The following is a 21,613-nucleotide window of genomic DNA, read 5'->3' as shown; positions in this document are numbered from 1 at the left end:
ATTTGGCACATATGGCTTAGGTTCCGACACTCCCTCGTACCCAGCATCTTCGTTCCCTTTGTCCAGGGTATACGTGTGTATACAGGGGTATATAATGGTATACATGGGTATATAGTAGTATATAAGGGTATACAAGGGTATACGTGGGTATATAAGGGTATACATGGGTATATAAGGGTATACGTGGATATATTGGGGTCTATAAGGGTATACAAGGGTATACGTGGGTGTACAGGTGAATATAACGGTATACCTGGGTATATAGTGGTATACAAGGGTATACGTGGGTATACAGGGGTATATAAGAGTATACATGGGTATATAGTGGTATATAAGGATATACAAGGGTATACTTGGGTACATAAGTTTATACATGGGTATATAGGGGTATACATGGGTATATAGGTGTATATTAGGGTATACAAGGGTATACGAGGGTATATAGGGGTATTTAAGGGTATACAAGTGTATACGTGGGTATACAGGGGTATATAAGGATATACAAGCGTATACATGGGAATATAAGGCATACATGGGTATATAGGGGTATATAAGGGTATACATGGGTATATAGGGGTTTATTAAAAACTGGATCATTGGATAGTGCAATTCGAGAGTTTTAATTGGCTAAGCCATCATAGGTTATGAGCCATTATACCATGATCTACAAACACGGCAAGCACTTGCGCTTGTTGGATATGAGATGATTATAGCCAACTCGGCTATCTATCGTCTCATATCTAACGCGCGCTCATGGAATAATTGTTAAATATGAGGGTATATTTAAGAATTATTCCATAAGCGCGCGTTGGATATGAGATGGTAAATAGCCAACGAGGCGCGTAGCGCCGAGTTGGCTATAACCAGTCTCATATCCAACAAGCGCGAATGGAATAATTGTTTTATAAATTCCTTCAACTCCAAAAATTTGGAAGTAGGAAATACGAGCGGAAAAAGCGAGCAAATCCGAGCGAAATCGAAAAAACTTGATGAGAACTGATGCGATGTTGTGTAATACCTTGTTGTCAGACAGACGCAGGCTCATCACAAAAACATTTCTTGCCTTTTCGCGTACTTCTAAACGTCGGAATTGGTCCAAACTTTCCACAAAAAAATTTTTTTTCTCTTTTTTGGCTTTATTCAAAGAGAAATTTGGCATTCCGACGAAAACATTTTTAGTTTAGCAACGCTTAACGCAATCATTTACCATATAAGGTCAAACCAAGGTATATGAGCTGATAACCGAGATTGAGTGAACCAATCAGAGCACGCGAAATGCATTATCAGAGGTTGAGAATTTAATAAAGGGGGTATATAGTATATAGGGGTATATTTAACAATTATTCCTCGAGCCCGAATGGGCTCCTCGGCCTCATGGGCTATTGACTCAGAGCCCATTCGGGCTCGAGGAATAATTGTTATTTGGTAAAATCCAACTAGTTGGTCAAAAAAATATCGAGACAAAACATCTTTCGCTAGTTAAAGCTAGACTTCAATTGTTGTTTAGGTTTTCATAGCCGGCGCTTTTCGCTACTAGTAGACTATACCAAATAGCCTACTAGTAGCTCAACCAATCAGAACGCAGCATTGATAATAGACCACTAGTTGGATTTTACTAAAAAGGTATATATTGGTATGTGGGGCTAATTATTTTAAAAATACACTCTAAATACCTTACATTTAAATACATAATAATAAGGGATACATTAAGTACTTACCGGTGTTTAGACCTATCCGCTGGATAGTGATTTATCCGGTGGATAGCGCTTTCCACCTTTTGAAGACTTTGAACAACCGAGGCCTGATCATTAACCGGTTATGGAATGCTCAAAATTGTCAGCTATGCCTTGAAATGTTTGCTTTCACTCTCTTGAACATGTGGCAGTAAAGTTAATTGCCATTTTGAATTTTGGCGTTTTGAAGATTTTCTGATATCGCGCGGTCTTCTCGCGGTTGGGAAAGTAGGAAAAAGAGTTTAAAGAACGCGCGTTTTTGAGACGCAGACGGTAACCGGAAGTGAGCTGTTTTCCCTTTTACCTTTCTGGAACGCAAAACGTTCTTTTCCGGTTGCTGTCCGTATGTTTTTTTGCCGGTGGCCCCTGGGTGCCGGGAAAATATTGCGAATATCACACAAGGATGGAATTTCCGTCATCACTTAACGAGGGTTATCAGAACGAAGCAATCATAAACGGATCACATATCAAACCACAAAAAAAGCACCTCTCTCAAAGGCGAGGTCATGACAAACACAAGATATCAGATGTCAATCGTACCAACTTAGTGTGTATACTGTATCGCAAACTATCGTGTGTCAATTTAGCACAGATCACAGTCATCGTGTGGAGTGGTCTCAACGCCAATTTTAAAATGTGCTTTTCTCACAGATGTAGATGTTCTTGAATCAGCTTTCCAGTGGTGTTGCTGAGACGACCGTGAAACTCTTACAAGATTGGGGCGCGTAGTAAAGAACTCAGGAGTCGTTCGACTTAAATCAGCTTGTTTATTCATTTCTCCCAGGCAAATTAGGACGATCTCTTAACTGCAAACAGCATCATAAATGGAATGTTGGATTGAAATATTTTTGGCGGAGTGAAAATTGAGAGTGGAATTCAAACAGTGGGAAGTTTTCACCTCGAAGACAAGCTTTGCGCTTTGACATGGCATTTAAAAACGTGATGGAATTCAGTTTGACTTGTCGGGTTAGCCTAATTTTTTTATTGTACTTGAGTTTGGTATTCTCTAGCTCCCATTCTGGAATACCAGATGGTGCTGCCTCGCTTGTGTTCGTGTTTGACACTACCGGAAGCATGTACGACGATCTAATCCAACTTCGAGCTGGAGCATCGAGAATTCTATCCACCACTTTGGAAAGGAAAGTCCCACCGGTGTACAATTATTTGTTGATTCCATTTCACGACCCAGGTATGTCAAGAAGGTTTTTATTTTTTAGTTGTTCCGAGAGGAATTTAATTCGTTGCATTTGCAGATTAAAGTCAAGCTTTTATTGTTAACGTGTGTTTTGTTTCAGATAAGGTTAAACTTTTGTTATGCATTTTGCTTTCACACCCTTGATACGTCGGAAGACAAAAATAATTAAGAAACTTACATCAAAAGATGCCCGATACGATTCCTGTTGAGCGTCGGTGCCCAGTGCAACGAAACGCGAAATTAATGTTTGCATTGAGAGGAATTAGGATTTCCGGAAGCAGATGAAAGGATATTGGAGGAAATTTAATTACTCTTTGTTTACCATTTTTTTGTCGCCCAAGTCGATTAGGGTAGTCGAAAATATCCAAAAAGATGAAATCTCGTTGAGTGGAACATTGCAATTGGTCCATCTCTGGATGCTATCTCTTTGTCATGCCATCTATTTATTGTTTGCATTCCCTTGATTTTTTCCATACCACAACTGATACCTAAGGAATTTTGTGGTCTATACTTACAGTTCCTTTAATTTTGGGATTCAACTGTAACCAGCTGTGACAAATTAACCCTTATATTCATCTTTCATAAATAAGATTTAAAAAATATATGTATAATTTGAAATTTTATTGAAAGCTGTATGAATTGGGGAGACTACAAATCAACCCTGGGTCACCCCACTTCCAGTCATTAGGGGGCTGCAAGAGACATTTTTGCCTGGGGGGGGGGGGGGGGGTCATTTCCTATTAATGGGCTAAAGGGGATGTGCCTCTGGATGGGGTCACACTTTCACGACTGGATTGACTATAATGGAGTTGCATTTTCAACAGAGTTCTCGACAGAGTTACTAGAATAGGGTCGCAAATGATGGTCAGATTCATGGTACAAAAAAGTTGTTATAAAGGCTTTATGTAAGGTTATGCGTAAACAGAAAGTGACTATAAGTTGGAGTCGCTAAAATTACATTTACTTAAAGGGACTAACATGGGGTCTATAATTGGCGAGAAAATAGACTGTAAAGGGGTAGCAGTTCTGAGAGGTCAGCGACACGTACCCAGCAAAAATTTACCCACAAATGAACCACAAATGAAAAGCAGAACTGACAGTTTTGCATGCCAGCCAGGATGATACTTTATCCGTGACTGTAATTATAGTACAAAATAACTAGCAACATATTAAATGTGGGAAACAGCTCATTCAAGGGCCTATGTCACGCAAAATGATGTAATTTTATGAGACCAAAAATGCCCAAAACGTTAAATGAAACATTGCAATAACCACTTAAAACTGTTGAACAACATAAAAGAAATACAGCAAAAAGAAAGAGAAGCAAGGATGGACACAAGTGGACAAGATTGAAACAGATTACATTTGCATGATCTTGAAAAAAAATTGTCCTGATGTCCTTGAAACACCCTAAAATAACGTGACATGACTCCTTTAACCCATTCATTCCTGAGACACACTGGCATTAGACAGTAAAGTCTGTTTCAAGAGTCTCACTCCCAGGAATCAATGGGTTAAACACACTATTGTTGCTCCCGCAGGGTTTTGGCCGAGGGACCAAAACCAGAGGTTAATAGGGGGAATCATTCTCAATTTTCTCAACCAGGCATGCAAGGTGGTGTATCGGTATTGCTTAAATGGTATGGCAAGTGGTAAATATCAATATTGCTCTATACAAGCCAGGTGTTTTAGGAGTCACAAAGTAGAAACATGCAAGGAGAGCCAAAGTGCTGTTTGAGTTAGTGATTGAAAAATCAAACATTGAAGCAGATCTGATGCAAATCGAGTTGCCTGGCTCAGAAAATGATTTTGTCAGTACACAAATCAGAAATACGGGCGACAATTTGTCAGACGCAAATTGGAAACAGGGGCGACATGCAACTTGGCCAACTGGTTGGCAGTATGCAAGGTCATGACAGATGCAAGCCGATTTCAATAAATGTCTTGAGTCAAGATATACAGACAAATAACATCAAAAAATGTGGCCTATACTCTGCTTATGAATTAAAGATAAACAGCTGGATTAATTTACCCCATCCAAAAAATAACACTAACTCTAACACTGTTGAAAATAGGCAGCAAAATTTAAATGTGTATTCTTAATGGAATGTTGGGCATTCATCTGATTGCTTGCATTTCTAGACGTAAGTTAGGCACATTAATTGCTCTTGAACAATGCTAAGACTGAAATTGTTTAAGAGTCTCATGTTTACGGTAAGTTGCAGCAGAGGAGGTGTTAAAATTCATCCTTATTTCAACAGATGTAGGTCCTGCCATAGTGACAACTGATCCTAACAAGTTTCAGGAGAAACTTGACGACCTCTTCGTACAAGGTGGGGGAGACTGCCCTGAGATGTCTCTCAATGCCATTACATTAGCGCTGGAGATAAGTTTGCCTGGCTCATTTATTTATGTCTTCACTGATGCAACTGCTAAGGATTTTGACCAAGCTCAAAAGGTAAGGCAAGAGATGACAGATTTCAAGTGAATTTTATGGTGTGCTAGATTATTGTGGGATCCATTTGTTAGCGAATCGTAATGGTTCAATTCCCCTTGGACTGCAGAGGCATGAGTAAACTACAAAAAGAAATGTCATTCTGTTATTTGCCAGCTGTGAGGTCTGTATAACGAAAAACTGTGAACGAGGTCTTGAGGTGACTGAGGTCATAGTTTTTTGCCATACGGACCAATCTTTAGCTGGTAAATAACCCCCCCCCCCCCCCCCCCTCTTCCCCTCAGAACCAATCAGGGCTAGGATTCTGCCCAGGCAAATTCCATTCACTCCCAAACCCAATCATGTTGCCGGATTTGCAGAATTCGCCCAGTCGCACATTGAGGAAAAAATAAAAATGAATATAAAACCACTTGCAACATTCAAACATGATCTAAAATAAGTTACGGTAATGCTTATACTAAATGGACATACAGTTAAAAGAAGCATAATTGTACATTGTCTCTTCAACGTCAACATCTGTAGTTCCTTTGGCGACTGATAACCAACAATAAATCTCCTTCCCTTAAATTACTTTACTATATTTATACATATACAATGATTATAATTTGTTCTTTTCATAACATGAACCATGCATTTTGACAACATTTTAACACGATTTAATTACACTTAGAAAGTTCATTAATTAACCCTTAGCCTTTCACTCCTGTAAAGGCCACTGAGACTTTTACTCTGTCTAACGCCAGACGATTTTACTCGTCAATGGGGAACCCCTCTGGAGCGAAAGGGTTAATAGTAAGAAGTAATACCCCATACATTAACCCAATGATCCCTTAGAGTGAGACTTGGCAGATTTTACTCTGTCTAAACTTGTCAACTGGTAGCATATGCATGTTAGCTAGCATGTTTGAGGTGTCAATGGAAATAAGCATACTAGTACTGATAATACTACTAACAGATAATTAACTTGAAGACTACATACATGTCATATGTCACTCAGATGGCAACTGTAAAACTAATATTTCAAAGTACAGATCACCCCCGCACAATTATTTGACTGTTACCCTATAGATAAGTTTAACTCAGACTTAAAGTGCTACTTATTTTATTATCAAAAAATCATTTTCCTTTTTTCTTCAGAGTTTGAAAGTGTGTTCACTTGACACCTGAGCTTTGATTTTTTATCCAAAGGCTGTTTATTTTGAGTGTAAGGTTTGGATTTCATGGTCCGCCATTACTCACGTTCAAAACTGATCGATTGGACCTCAGAGGGTTGGATATACCGGTAGCTTAAAATTTCAGCGTGTAAACACAACTTATTATATTATATGCAAACTCAGCCACGTACACACGCATTGCATTCTTAAACCGTCCAGTGAGTCTTTGACGTCATTTCCTCGACCCAGCTCTCTCAAGATTTTAAAGTTAGTAATGGCAGACATTAATAAATAACAAAATTCCAGTTAAAATAAACAGGTGTCTTCTTAAAATCAGAACTTAAAACTTGGGTCAGTTAGCTAGTGTTTAAAGTTAACATGGTTTAAAAATTGAAATCCAAAGAAAAAGAAGAATTGTTTTTTGGTCGCAGTAGCACTTTGACTGTCACTTCCAGTAGTCTAAGATATGGTAATTTAATTCTATACTTAGCTAGCTTGTTACAAAGCAACAAATTTATCTGCTCTAGATCTGGCTAGCTCACCATGCATGCACCTTGCTTCTAGGTGCTGAAGTTGATTCAACAGAAGAAAAGCCAAGTTTTGTTTGTCATTACTGGGGACTGTGGCAATCAAACATCACCCTTTGGTGATTTAACACCTTATGAACTTATCTCCACTGCAAGCTCTGGACAAGTATTTCACCTGAAAAAGAAAGATGTCAACCAAGTGCTGACGTTTGTGGAGGAGTCTGTAAAATCTAATAGGGTGAATCTCATTTCTGTGGATAATGTAGAAGCTGCAAACAATACACACATCATTCCAGTGGATAATGCTCTTGATGAATTGACTATTTCCCTGAGTGGAAAAGATGCAGAACTGGATTTGTATTATCCCAATGGTAACAATAATTCTGATTTAAGAGTTGCATTATTTTGATTTTCAGGGAAAGATGGAATACCATTTTAGAGTAATAATTATTGTTCTGCAGTTAATGAGTAATTGAATTCTTATATAGTTAATAAGCAATCAAAATGCTAAACGTTCTATTAACTTTACCAGCAGAATGTTCCTTGCCAGTGGTGTTTGAATGTAACCCATGTCTGACAACTCTTTGCTATTTTTATCGTTTTCTGGATAATGTGCACGCAAGACAGCCAGGCATAACAAATACTACAGTTGTAGCTGAATGTACATTGCATAATAATATTGAAGTGAAGGTGCACTTAGCTGACCTTATGGACAGTTGCATGCTTAAAATGTCTCGTAAGTGACAATTGCTTTAAGTGCGAGGCTCACTTTTCTCATTCATAACAAATAGCTGTATACAACAGTTGTACTCATCGGCAAAATGAGCTTGGGGTTTATGTAGGTGCTCAAGAGAGTTGTGGTGAATGCACATTTTTCAGACTCAATGAGGTGGCAGCCAGGGTAACCCTACCACAGTCCACCACCTGGCACCAACCACACTGACGAATCAGTCAGTGGAATGCCTACCAAATTGAATTTATACTTACCAAAGGGAGGGATGGACAGGGACGCAATTAACATGTCGCAGTTGACAATCAATGAATAGATCTGCAATGATTTACAATGTTGAATAATTATGTGGGCCCTTGCACAACACTTGGGGTGCCCCGAACAGCCCTAGCATGTAACACTGCTGGCGAGCAATGCCTCCGTTTTAACTTTGCCTAAATTTCATTTAGCCACTGTATCTGCATCTGAGACTAAGCGTTACCTGACCCTAACGGTTCTTATGACCTAATTTAAAGTTATGTAGACTTTTAAAGCTAACTTAACTTGTCTTAACCATTGACTCCTTCAAGTGACATCTCATAGATTTTACTCTAAGGGGCAGTTCCGGAGTCAACAAGTTACATGTAATGTGTATTAATAATTGCTGGCCTTGCAGATTGTGAAGCAGGCCAACAAGGCATAATAAAATTATGTAGAGCTTTACAAATACATGCAATAGCCAACAGCAATCATGACTGAACAGATGCTGTAACCTTCTTTGAGCATTGTCTGGCATGTACATGTATAGCTTGCAACTCATTGGCTCACAGATTTTGTAAGTCCTTTCTTCCTTATAAGGTTCTTTTATTTGTATTTAAGGCAATTCACGGTATAGCTCCTTCTTATATTTCTGACCTTATCTTTGTAAAACCTAATAGTTCTTATAATTTACGTTCATCATCTGCAGGCATTTTGCTTGCGTTTCCAGCCCGGAAGACGAAGCGAACTTTAGGTGATAGGTCGTTCTCAGTAGCAGCACCAACACTATGGAATGAACTTCCACGTGAACTTCGGGATCTAGAGGACTTCAAGTCATTTAAGCAGAAATTAAAGACTCATCTTTTTATTGAAGCTTACTCATAAGATTTTCATTGTGTTTATCATTATTTTTATTTTGTTTCATATATGCATATATATATATATAGATATTTTTATACATTGTAATGCGCGCATGATCATATTAATGGAATGCGCGCAATATAAGTGATAAATTAAATTAAATTAAAATTAAATCATAACGAAATTAGAGTTTCTCTTAAAAGCTACTGTTTTCTTTTGTTAGTTATTGTCCTTTTATTTTTTCCTGTAATTTATTGTACAGTTTCCTTTTTCATCTGGGTTTCACAAGTTGAGGTCAATTTGTTTTACTTTTGTTGAATAGGAAGTTTGTTTACTGAAGAAAATGGGCTTCAAATGCTACTGAGTCTAGAGGATGCCAAAATAATAGCTGTCAAGAGCCCCACTCCGGGCCTTTGGAAAGTTACCACAAGCAGTGGTGGAAGTCACACATTAAGGATAGCTGGCTTAAGTTCGGTATACATGACAGCTGGCTTTGGGCTGAAGCCAGTTGAAAGCCAGGATGAAGCTCTGGCACAGCCAGTCGCTGGTATGTTAACTTATTAGTGCCATAGGAAGGGATAAACAAGGTGTCCAGTCAGCATCCAACTAGTGACTGATAAAAGGACATTTGGCATCCAACCAGCGACTAATTATGGTGGCATTACTGTGGATTACTGTTCTTGGGGAGGGTAGTAACCACTAATTGGGTCCATGGTATAGACCATTCCCCTGTCTGCCAGGTCTTGTTGCAGATTATTATGGGGGCATTGCTCATAGCGTCAGCCCCCCTGCCTGCACCAGCTCTCCTGGAATGTTGTTGAGTGCTGCCGACCTTCCGGCCGTCTTCAGCGCCTTCACAGCTGCTTCCTCTTCATCACAAAGGATGGGATGATTATTGGTGTTAGATGCTGGAGGGACGTCCATTATCCATGCAGGGTTTGTAAATACAAGTCCTGTAATAGGGCATAAAACCAGGGGTTATAATATATTGTTTTAGTGACACCCATTGTGCCCCTAGTGGGTTTTAAGTCCTTGTAATAATAGGTCTCTTGTTTTACATGTAGGTTTCAAGAATTTTGTCCTTGTCAAAGTCATTGGATTGGAACCCCCTGGAAAACCCAACAAAGTTCAAATTATAGATTTACAAGGTCAAACAATTGAAGAAGTGTCATTCAAACCTCATGGAATAGACAAATTTGCATTCGAGTGGTCGGATTTTGTTCCACCCAAATCAGGACTATTTTACGTACGAGTGGTTGGTGTTGATAATGCAAACAACTCTTTTTATCGAGCGAGTCCAACTGCTCTAAGTGCCATTTTGCCAGGTTTGTAGTAATATATAGTAGCAGCATACATGTAGTAATAGTTTATTCACCACATTTGTAGCCAAGGCTGAATTTAAGTGAGGGTTGATATAGAACCCATTCTTACAACAATTACAATTGCTTATAGAGTATGGTTTCAAATTTTGTAGATCTCTGAGATTGCTTCGACGGCATACCCATAGAGCATAGAGTATTAGCCATGCTTCATCGTGGTATCCAAGGGTATCATGTATTTTAAATGCCCAGTAGTCTCAACTGAAGGCTCTTCAAAAGACATATACATTTGGCTGTTTTATTAATACAATGGAAACCCTGTTTCCCTCAATAGCAGTATCTACTGTCTGCTGTATACATGTTGTTTTTCTTAATCAATTTAAAATAATTATGTACATGTAACTGGTAATATTTCAAAAGGCTCTTAGTTTAAATGTAGCTGTTATTTACAAGACAATTTCCAGCAAATTAACAGGCTTACAATAAAACAAGAAACATTGCTGCTGGATCATTATGCTGGAGTGAATTTACTAACAGCTATACACTGTAGGTTCTACTCCAGCTCAGCATACCAATGGATTTTTAATCAGGTCTTGGTGCAGTTTGATTTCTGGAGGCCATCTCTGTTATCAAGGCCTTTGATTGGGAGCCACATTTCTTCTCTGACTTTAACAGGACGGGACTCGGCTCTTTATAATTTGATTATCTGTTTTTTGCCTTAGATCCTCCCACGGTGTCCACTCCAGCCACTGTAGATGTCCTTAATGGCACCACTGTGGAACTGTTGTGCACAGTCACGACAGGGTCACCGGCAGTGGTATTTTGGACAAGAGACAACAAAAGACTAGGCCCTGTCCTGAGAAACACTGGCATAGTGAATGCCACTCATATCATTCCATCCATAACAACCAAGCATCAGGGACATTATGCCTGCATAGCCAGTAATGCTGGTGGGACATCCTCTGCAGTCACTATGCTCACAGTCAAAGGTACTTGTATATGCTGGACTTACCAATTTGAAAGTAATGTATAGTGATCATCTTATTAACAGGATGAAGATTATAAGTATTGTTTCAAAAACCTTTTTTTGTGGTTTTGAAATCCCATTTTATTTTTTATGAAAATGTCACACCAAAGCAATCCTTTATCAGGGGTTCATTTAAGACCATGTGCCGAGCGAGTTTGCTGTCCATGGACATACTGTAATTTCACTGTTCTGAATTTGCCATATATCTCCAAGCTTTCAGTCTTGAATGTTTCGTTATTGATTGTTTAGGAACCCTGCAATGATTTTGATGATGACATTCCCTAGACACATTTTGTTTGCCCAGAAAGTTGAGCTAATCTAACCAGTGCCAGAGAGTAAGTTGCTAGCCAGCATGGGAAGAAACACCACATGATTGTGATCATGGAGAGCAGGGGTGGCGCAGTGGTAAGAGCACTCGCCTCCTTTGATTCCCAGACTCAGCATCATATGTGGGTTGAGTTAATTTGTTGGTTCTCTACTCTTCGCCAAGAGGTTTTTCTCTGGGTACTTCAGTTTTCCCCTCTCCTCAAAAATCAACATTTAATTGATTTGATTTGCATTGATTTGTTAATTTCAATTAGTGCTTCAGCGCTAGAATTAGACTCTTATTCCTTTCCTTTCCTTTACCACAGAAATCAGTGAATTAATATTATCATGTATATGAGCGCCTACTTATTCAGAGAAATGTGAATTGACTAGGTTTAAGTCATGCAATAATATCTCCTCTTTCGGATCGAATAATTATTATTAAAATTGTCTGTTATCAAGTAAATTATTAAACATCAAAATACACTAAACAAGAATATACACGTACCTTATTTTGTTTTCCCAGTGTAGATCATGTGACAATTAATACTCAAGAGGGTATTTTCTTCAAAGTCATGCACACATTCTCATTCCCACCCTTTCGAATGGACAAGACAAAGAATCAAGTTTCCTGTGTATCGTCACATGGTGTGTATTGGGAAAACAAAATTGACAAGGAAATACCTGTAAGGCCTATTACACAGCTGGAACCAGTTGATGTGAAACAATGAAGTCATGAAACATGCCTAGCTGGCTGCTCAATGACCTTTTGTGCAAAGACGTTAAAGGAAATGAAAGGGACTGCATGTATTTAAGTGGCTAGTATTCTAGGGCTGAAGCACTAATAAATGGGAACACTGTAAATTGAAATCAACAAATTAACACAAATCAAACCAATTAAATGGTGCTTTTTCAGAGGAGAGGGGAAAACTGGAGTGGCCGAAGAAAAAATTCTCGGTGCAGAGTAGAGAACCAACAAACTCAGCCCACATGTGACACTGAGTCTGGGAATTAAACTCGGGCCATCCTTGCACCCCTCAGCTTGGATGTATGTGTTAGCTAACTTTCTCGATCATGTCAGCAGTTGGTAACTGGCCTTATGATAACTTTTCTCTTCTTCTAGTTCCACGCGAGGTCATCATTGATCAAGTCTTTACCAATTTGACCGTCATTACTGGTGATGCCATCATTTTCACTTGCTTGCCAGACTATGATGAGCCCTTTAGTGTTAGGTGGAGGAAAGGTGACAATATCCTATCAACTTGGGCAAACAATTCCCTATTTCTTCACATCCTTAACAGAAATGATAGTGGGAGATATGAATGTATTGCTACAAGCCAGAGGAGACAAGAAGTACTTGCAGTAGAAGTGGTAGTTTTTGGTGAGTAAAGCCCATAAACTTTAGGAAGCTTGAAAGGTTTTGGGCTGAGTACACACATGTACATGTAAGCCACACATGCAAAACTTTCTTGAGCTGCTCGTGTCATCTCAGAATCAAAACTTGTGACTGGAAAGAAATAATATTATATGACCTAACATTGTGAAAACCGGAAACTGATTGTCTGCATAAAAATTAGATTTGTTTTTTTTCTATCTTCCAACAGCATTATATAACAAGTTCTACTAGATGACATATGGTCCAGGGTGTAAACTGCGGGTTAGGGTTGCAGGTCATGGTTTCACCATAGTTGAAACTACCCAAACCTTTACTAATGCTTAACCATAGGGAGTAAGCACTATGCTTTAGATAATAAACCGTTTAAGCCCAAGGTTAGTATACATGTGTTTGTAAAGGCTTGGGTTGTTTCAGTGATGGTAAAACAGTGACCAGTAATTAACCTGCACTTTGCACCATCCTTACTACGTACAATATTGAGTGTCTTTTGGAAGTGCTGTACCATTGCCATGGCAACAGTACGTTGGGGACTCGCAGATACCCTTAAAAAAATGCGTGCAATAGTATTACCTGTAGTCCAATATCAAAATGTCCCCTACTGAAAGGATCAATAGTATTGTATTCCTTTTTCATTCGAAACCTACTACTGTTACCTGTGGAAAACCCTTTCGAGCCTCCTTAAAATCCATAATTTATCACTAATATTCATCCTGAGAAAAAATCTTTATACTTAACAGCAACATGATTAAGAACCCCAACTGGTAGGAGGCAACCAGTTGGCTATTTATAATTTTTCACTCTGACGAAGGGCTAACGCTCGAAACGTCAGCTTTCCAAATCTTTCATGGTGATTATCAAACCGTTTGATAAAATCAATTTCTGTTTCAATCTCCCACCGACGCAGTACCACAGTTTCTTTAGAAACTAAAATCCAGAGTTGAATCCGGGACAGCCGGAAACAAATCCGAACCAGAACGTAGAACGGGATTTGAACCCAGGGCAACCGCATGCAAACCCAATGCCCTAACCACTGGACCACGTGACCTCCCCTGCTATGTATACCTTGCCAAGGAAAAAAATAATCTCAATCTTTTCATGTTGTTTCTTCTCTTCTCAGTGCAGCCATCTGCCAAAATTGATCCTCCTTCAATGATTTATCAGGAAAGAGACACAATTTACATCAGTTGTTTTGTGAATGGGTTCCCTGCACCTTCAGTTCTATGGTACAAAGAGGGCTCTCTGGTGGAATTCAGTGAGAGGGTCAATTTGGAGCAGAATGCACTTGTTATAGGACATGCGGAGCTCTCTGATGCTGGCAAATATGAATGTGCTGCATGGAATATCGCTGGACATAGTCGGGCAACAGTTGAGCTTATTTACACTGGTATGAAACATTCATTGTTGCATTATTATCAGAGAGTACTTAACCCTTTCACCCCCGTGGGGTTCCCCATTGATGAGTAAAATCGTCTGGCGTTAGACAGAGTAAAATCTATAAGTGGCACTCTTGGGAGTGAAAGGGTTAATGGGGACATAGTTTTTGAGTGAATCTAGCTGTTGTTAACCCTTTCACCCCCGTGGGGTTCCCCACTGACGAGTAAAATCGTCTGGCGTTAGACAGAGTAAAATCTATAAGTAGCTCTCTTGGGAGTGAAAGGGTTAATGGGGACATAGTTTTTGAGTGAATCTCGCTGTTGTTAACCCTTTCACCCCCGTGGGGTTCCCCATTGATGAGAAAAATCGTCTGGCGTTAGACAGAGTAAAATCTATAAGTGCCACTCTTGGGAGTGAAAGGGTTAACTCATTCACACCTCAAACAGCCTAGGACTCCCCCACTGATGAGTAAAATTGTCTGGGGTTAGACAAAGTAAAATATATTAAGTGTCACCCTCAGATATGTCAATGGTTTAATTTTTTGTACAGTATTTTGTCCATGTAGTTTCATGTTCTGTATGTCAATCACAAAAAAAAAAAGCCTACAGTGGGCTTCTTTGTGTTGTGCGTGAAGTTGAGGGATGAGGCACACTTTGTGGGCTCCAACAATTGAGCTATATCCATCTTGTGTAGGTTCCATCAAGCAGAAAATTAACATTAATGATCCCTTGGTATTTCTTCATTTTAAAACTGTAAGGTGATGCAGCAGACTACAACTGAATTTGAAACAATGGAAGAAATTGAAACTGGTACAGTGTTATAATTAATTTATGGAACTGGCATGGTTTACCATTATGACGGAGTTGCAAATCGCTTAAAAACCCTCCTTCCTCCTTTCCTTTTAATTGTGCCTCATCTTTGTGTTGAACAAGTGCATACATGTAATGATGTTCGCCATGTGGCCATGGCATTACTTTTATGATCACTTCTCACCATGAGATTTGGTTCACTTGCCAGTACCACCGTCAGTGTTCATAGACCAAGAGGATGTGACTGCTGCACCCGGGGAAACAGTTACTGTCCACTGCACTGCTAATGGTGCTCCTAGAGCACAGATTACATGGTACAAGGAAGGAAGCAAAGTCATCCCCAATCGACGTGTAGCTTTGAGCAGCCAAGGGCACCTTGTTATAAGTGCAGTTGAGACCTTTGATCAGGGGTTTTATACCTGTCTAGCAAACAACATTGCTGGTCAAGATTCTCGCAACATGACCATTAAAGTTCAAGGCAGGTTCAGTACCATACAGTATGTCTGTTTTATTTATGGCTGTTGCGTATCATTGCATTTTTCTCAATATTGTTGTAAATATTTCCTTTGTTTTTCATTTCCATCTTTTTTGTAACTCTCTTTCTGGTAAGTAAGAAGTAACATCTCAAGATGAAGCACCTGCAGAAGCCTTCCACTGCAGTGTATTATCAAAGTTGTTTCTACTCAAGTTCTGGTCCTCATGTTAAAAGGCTATTTGGAAGTTGAATGTAGTGATCTACAGAAAGCTTCAGTTTTACAGTTTGACCTATCTTTCAACCAAATTTTCAAGTCATCCCACACTCATTTCCATGCATGTTCCCTTAAATTGCAAGGCAAGCCCCATCATATTATTCTGAGTTGATGTAGCTCCTCATAAATTTACCTTCCTTGTTTATTCTATCGAAATACAAATACTGTAGTAACCTTTTTTATTAGTTCCTCCACAAGTGACAGTTGACAGAGAGGAAGTTCCTTTGATTATTGGGAAGACAATTGAGTTACGCTGTTCAGCTCTTGGTCTGCCAACTCCAAGCATTGTGTGGCTGAAGAACAGCAAACGGCTTCAGTCCTCCGATAGAATCAATATCACTGATGATGGTACACTGGTCATCCGAAATGCTGCTCCTCATGATATGGGAAAGTACCGTTGTGAAGGGAGGAATCCTGCTGGAATAACGTCAGCTCAGGTTGTTCTTTGGAGTGATGGAGGTTTGTTCGAGAAATGATTGTCCCACAGATTGACAATATGATAAAAAAGTGGAACCTTCAATCCACGTCAAATTAAGTGCTGTTGGATATTTAACCTTGCCAAGATAAAAGGCCAATTCACTAACATTAATAAAACATCGATGATTTATGCCACATTGACATAAAACCCCTGTCCCCCCCTCTTTCCCAACCAAAAGGCATAAAGAAAGAGATATACGGTATAGAGAGTAGGGAATAGGGCTGTGATTTGTAAGTTTTACTTAAGTTATGTGTGGAAACACAAGTTGGTTTCTCTTAACATCCTCAACGACATGATGTCATATGAACCCATCTGGAACCAGGAATGACAACATCATGCAATGGCACCCTTAGGCAAGCATTACTTCTAATCAGTTTTCATCGTCAAACACACCCCTGCTATTTTCACTAATGTCACACACTTTCACTTTTGTTTCTGTTTACTGAAATTCACATATCCCAAAGGCTGGCGTGCTACATGTCTCCCAGTGATCTGTATTCCGCCCACTCAATGCGTTTTTTTTAGGGGGGTGGGTGGGGCTAGATAAGGCAAAGAGGAGAGGTTGGCGGCTGGTTCGAGCTGCACAACAGTACAATTTGAAAAACCTCTTGCAGTAAAACAGTTTGACAAAGAAGATGTTTTGTTTAAGAGAGTAAATGCTAAGTTTAAACCAAATTAAAACTTTTAGTAAGTGTAATAGTAAAGAACCCTGCCCTGGCTACTAATAACGTCAGTCTCACATGAACAGCATTATTAGCAGTTGGCACTGAAATGGTTTACATCTGTGGACAAGGTTTTGTCATTGACATGTTCTCTTTTGAAATAAGCACATGTACAGTGTATGTCACATCTCCTCCCAAAGCCGGCCATCAGGTGCAGAATAAACAGCATACCATTCTGTTGATAGGGGTAAGTCCCAAAAGAATATGCTCTAAAAGTTACTCTTTCTCACATTTCACTTAATTTCTTGTTATTAGTTCCTCCGTCCATAACCAGACCTCCTTCTGAGAAAACTGTGAATTTCAGTGGAAATGTGACCCTCCTGTGTCGTGCTGAGGGAATACCCAAACCACAAATCACCTGGCTGAACAACTTGGGCATAACAGCTGATACAGACCCTCGAACCACTGTGTTGCCAACAGGAGATTTGCTCATCCAAAACATACAACTCAAGGATGCTGGGAGATATGTTTGTGTGGCAGAGAACAACTTGGGGAAAGATACGGCTCAGGTCATACTTATTCTCACAGGCCTGAGTAAGTTAGATTTTTTGTATGCGTAATTTATGGAGCTTACCTTTCTTTTTATTAAAGTCAACAGATGGCATAATCGTGGTTGCCTGACTTTCATCGGAACTGTTCTTTGCATAATAATAATCATAATACTCAAAAATAATGTTGATAAATTATCTATTCCGTAGAAGTGCGAGACATAAAACAAATAATTTTTTAAACCTCTAAAACGTAATGTTCTTTTAATTTCTTGTGAATTCACTTGAAGACAACTTTGAATTCAAGATGTTTGTCTTGGGGGGGGGGGGGGGGGGCTGGCCTTTAGCGAGTTTTAGGCAATGATGATGTCATTGTCAAAGAAGAGAACTTCTTTTTAGAGCATATCTGTGCCATTATTAGCTCTTCAGAATTAATCCAACTCGTTCACATCTAAAGATCCTGTAAGTGAAATAAAAAATGAAAGGATTACTATCCTGAGCCGAAGGTCTTGACAAAACCTTGAATTTAGTATTTGAAGTTGTATTTTGCTAACTGCTGCAAAGAGATGGTTGAAAACTACTGAGAAACGCTCGTGCAGAGCCATTGTTTTTGCTCTTTAGATCTTTCGTTTTGCGTTGTTTTCTTTGGCTGCGGCCTTTCTCTTTTGCTTTAACTCCTAGACGTCAGGGTGATGCATGATTTTATTATATGTCTGAGATAGTAAGTTCAATAAAACACTCGCTAGCAAGCCGAACTTTTGTTTTGTCTTTTCTGTTACATAAACTTGTTAAACTGTTTGAATCGCAAAGCGCGGGGGCCCATAAATCAACGGGAAAATACTCGGTACGTAATTTTACAGTACGGACCTCGAACTCGGCCAGTAAGAGGTATGTACCCAAATTACCCACTTGATGATTGAGCAATACGTGAAGAATAACAGTACTGTGATTTTAAGAATGCACCATGCCTAGTATCCGACCATCATTCAAAATGACTGAAAGAAAAATAAATTTGATTCTTTGATTTTTTCTATTCTTCAGCTGCACCCTTAATTACCAGACCAGACCAGACCACCCTTGTTAGTGACAAAGATGAAACAGTAGTACTTGATTGTCCAGCTACAGGCAATCCACAACCCACCATTACATGGCGCAAAGATCACCAGCCTGTAACCGTAGACGGTATAAAATACAAACAAGAGGAATCGGGAGCATTGGTGATAACTTCCTTGCTTCCTTTTCGTGATTCTGGAACATATCTTTGCACTGCACAAAACCCTACAGGAAAAGCCTTTCTGATCCTTACTCTCCATGTATATGGTGAGTTTGTGTAACAGTTTAATTCCAGGCTTCTACGTTTTGATGTGATTTGAAATGCAACTTTAGCTTAGACGAGTTTTGGGATTGAGATATTGCTTTAAACATGCTAAAAATTCGGCATTTTTGAACTCAAGATTTCAAAATTTCAAAATTGAAGATGCCTCCAGTACCCTCTATTTTTAGTGTTGTCTGAAATATTTTGTGGTTATTTTAAGTGTTGTTTGGAGATTAATTGATGCTTGTGGGGAAATTTGAATTAATGGAAATGGCGTAAAATAATGAACAGCCGTCGGATAGTCTCCTTTTCTCAAAGAAAAGGTTTTTGGTTTTTTGAAAACATTTGTTGACGATTCTTAAGACAAACTTCACAGACGTGCACGGCATTTTTTGCCAGATGCTAAGTGTATGCCACATCAGATATTAATGTGATCTATCTTAAAGTGAAGTTCTCATTGACAATTAAGGTTATCAATTTTGATGTTATAGGGAGACAAAGAAGCCTGGATTTCACCTATAGTTACCGTACAAAATATCACAGAAATGTACTTTAGACCAGAAGGTTATTGCAGGAAAAAAACTGTGGGTTTTTAGAGTTTTTGCATTAAAACAGCTTATGTCTGCCGAATGAACTGCACTTAAATCAAGTTATGGGGTGAACACTCAAAATATTGCTGCAAGTATAAACAAATTAGGAACTCAACGATGAAATGATATATGAAATGATATATGAAATGGATCATATATGAACTGGAAAGAAGCCAAAATGTGTGCTTTTTGCCTTGGCTTTCATCCAATGTGGTCAATTTTTTCTTTTTTCTTAAATGCCTTGAAATAGGTTATTCTACAACTAAGGTTCCGTTTCACACCTGAAATTTGGCCGAAATTTTGCATTGTGACAATACCGTGCACGGAAAATTCACTTCGGGGGCGTTTCTCGAAAGTTCCGAAACTTTTCGGTCCTATTTCGGTTGACATAAAACGCTTTGTATCTTCAAAAGGAAAACGTTTCAAGTCATGAAGCTTTGCAATTGTTTTGTTTTCTAAGGTCTTGAAAACATGTTCAAAGATCCATATTTCATAACAAGCAGATTTTAGTTTCAGGAATCCCTTTTCGGGGCTTTTGAGAAACAGGCCATTGCAGTGGACCGTTGTTTTTCCCGGAGCCCTTCGATTATGGACATCAATATTGGTTAAAGTGTCCGGGCTCCTTTTTACTGTCAGTTCTGTCATCATATCGAGGACAGATCTAACTTTTACTTTTCTTTCATGGCTTTGACCCCTCAAGCTGCCCCAGAGATTAAAAGACCGCCACCAGACCTAGCTGTCGATGAGGGAGATTCCATCCTGATGGAATGTATGGCAGTGGGCTTTCCTAACCCACGGATTCGATGGTATCAAAATGACAATCCTACGCCTCTTAACGGTTCGGTTCTTAAAATAACCAGAGTAAGCTCCCGTCACACCGGTGTTTACCGCTGTGTGGCTGAGAACATTGCTGGAACTGCATATGCGACTACCGTTCTTGCTGTCAGGGGTGAGTAAAGTCCTGTGATGTCTGTCATCCCTCTTCTCGCGCAAACCCGCCGGGAAGGGGCGTGGCGGGCGAGAAGACATGACATTTCAGACTACAGTTCTGGTTCCGATACACAGAGATGGACCAATTCGGCTAACTCAATGTTGTACCCAATTCAAATCTTTTGGTAATAAAACGTTTTGTTCCAAGTATATCCATATCATTTAAATGTGAATGCTTCATTGTCATGCAAATTCATCACACAAAGAATCTTAACCCCGAGAGATTTGAATTGGGTACAACATAGTCAGGCGAATTGGTCTATTATATATGAAATTATATATTTGAATTGCGGTTGTGTATGTCGAAAAATGCCCCTAATTCGATGCACGCGGATTTCAATAAGCGTCACGAAGTGTCCCTTTGCTCTTCTCCCCAACTTCAACGTCACTCGTGTCTTGGATTGCAGACAATTTAACCTCACAAGGTGTCCCGCAAATACTGCTCGTCAAGCAAGAATAAACAGCTGCATTTTATCCTAACCTAGAAATAACGCTATCCTTTGCCCTTACCTTATTTAGATGGATACGTCGTGTTGGATATCAAAATTGGGCCTGCATCTAATAGCCCTTTTCACGGTTAGTTTTTCACATTTGCATTACAATGTCATCTAGCATGTATGTGAGGCAATTTCGGGGTATTTTGTAGTTTTAACCTGAAATTGCCTCGCATCCACGTTAGATCACATTGTAATGCAAATAAGAAGAACACATGGCCGTGCGGAGATAAGAAATTTGACTTCCTAATGTTGAAAAATATTTCACGAGTGAGCGAGGCGAACGAGTTAAACATTTTTCAACATATAAGAAACAATGAAATACTAAATAATTTCACTTTAATATCGAATAGCGCGATTTTTATATGTAACCATGATAGCAAAAGTGATCTTTTCACGTGTGAAAACTATTGCAAGCATTTTAACGTGACAAAGGTGTGGCAAACCCTCAAGAAAGAAACTTCTCTGAACGGCGCTCAATTTAGGGGAGAAAATGAATTTATCCTCAAGGGCTGACCTTTTCCCTAAAACCTCCAATTTGGTAATTTCACGTTGTTGTTTTGCCGACGACATCAAAGAAATAGACAAAAGGGAAAAATGCACGTGCCGAGCTTGCAAAGCTATTCCTTTTGCTCACTAAATATGCAAATTTGTGACGTTCTCG

At 39.2% G+C, this 21,613-nt stretch overlaps 1 protein-coding gene across 1 annotated transcript in view; it reads left to right on the top strand.

Annotated features, from left to right (window-relative positions):
* The first annotated feature begins 2,248 nt into the window (after positions 1-2,248).
* LOC137993622 (hemicentin-1-like) overlaps positions 2,249-21,613 on the top strand; it is a 41,725-nt gene continuing 22,360 nt past the window's right edge. The window contains exons 1-13 of the mRNA XM_068839577.1: positions 2,249-2,922; positions 5,190-5,386; positions 7,102-7,435; positions 9,215-9,439; positions 9,957-10,217; positions 10,934-11,200; positions 12,668-12,925; positions 14,058-14,324; positions 15,332-15,601; positions 16,059-16,331; positions 17,328-17,606; positions 18,602-18,880; positions 20,166-20,414. Coding sequence (XP_068695678.1) covers positions 2,658-2,922; positions 5,190-5,386; positions 7,102-7,435; positions 9,215-9,439; positions 9,957-10,217; positions 10,934-11,200; positions 12,668-12,925; positions 14,058-14,324; positions 15,332-15,601; positions 16,059-16,331; positions 17,328-17,606; positions 18,602-18,880; positions 20,166-20,414 — 3,424 coding nt within the window. The 5' untranslated portion in view covers positions 2,249-2,657. The remainder of the gene's footprint in view (positions 2,923-5,189; positions 5,387-7,101; positions 7,436-9,214; positions 9,440-9,956; positions 10,218-10,933; positions 11,201-12,667; positions 12,926-14,057; positions 14,325-15,331; positions 15,602-16,058; positions 16,332-17,327; positions 17,607-18,601; positions 18,881-20,165; positions 20,415-21,613) is intronic.

The sequence above is a fragment of the Montipora foliosa genome, chromosome 2 (assembly GCF_036669935.1).
Source record: "Montipora foliosa isolate CH-2021 chromosome 2, ASM3666993v2, whole genome shotgun sequence".
Classification (NCBI taxonomy): domain Eukaryota; kingdom Metazoa; phylum Cnidaria; class Anthozoa; order Scleractinia; family Acroporidae; genus Montipora; species Montipora foliosa.
The sequence above is the reverse complement of the archived record's forward strand: the minus strand, read 5'-3'. Positions and strand labels throughout refer to the sequence as shown.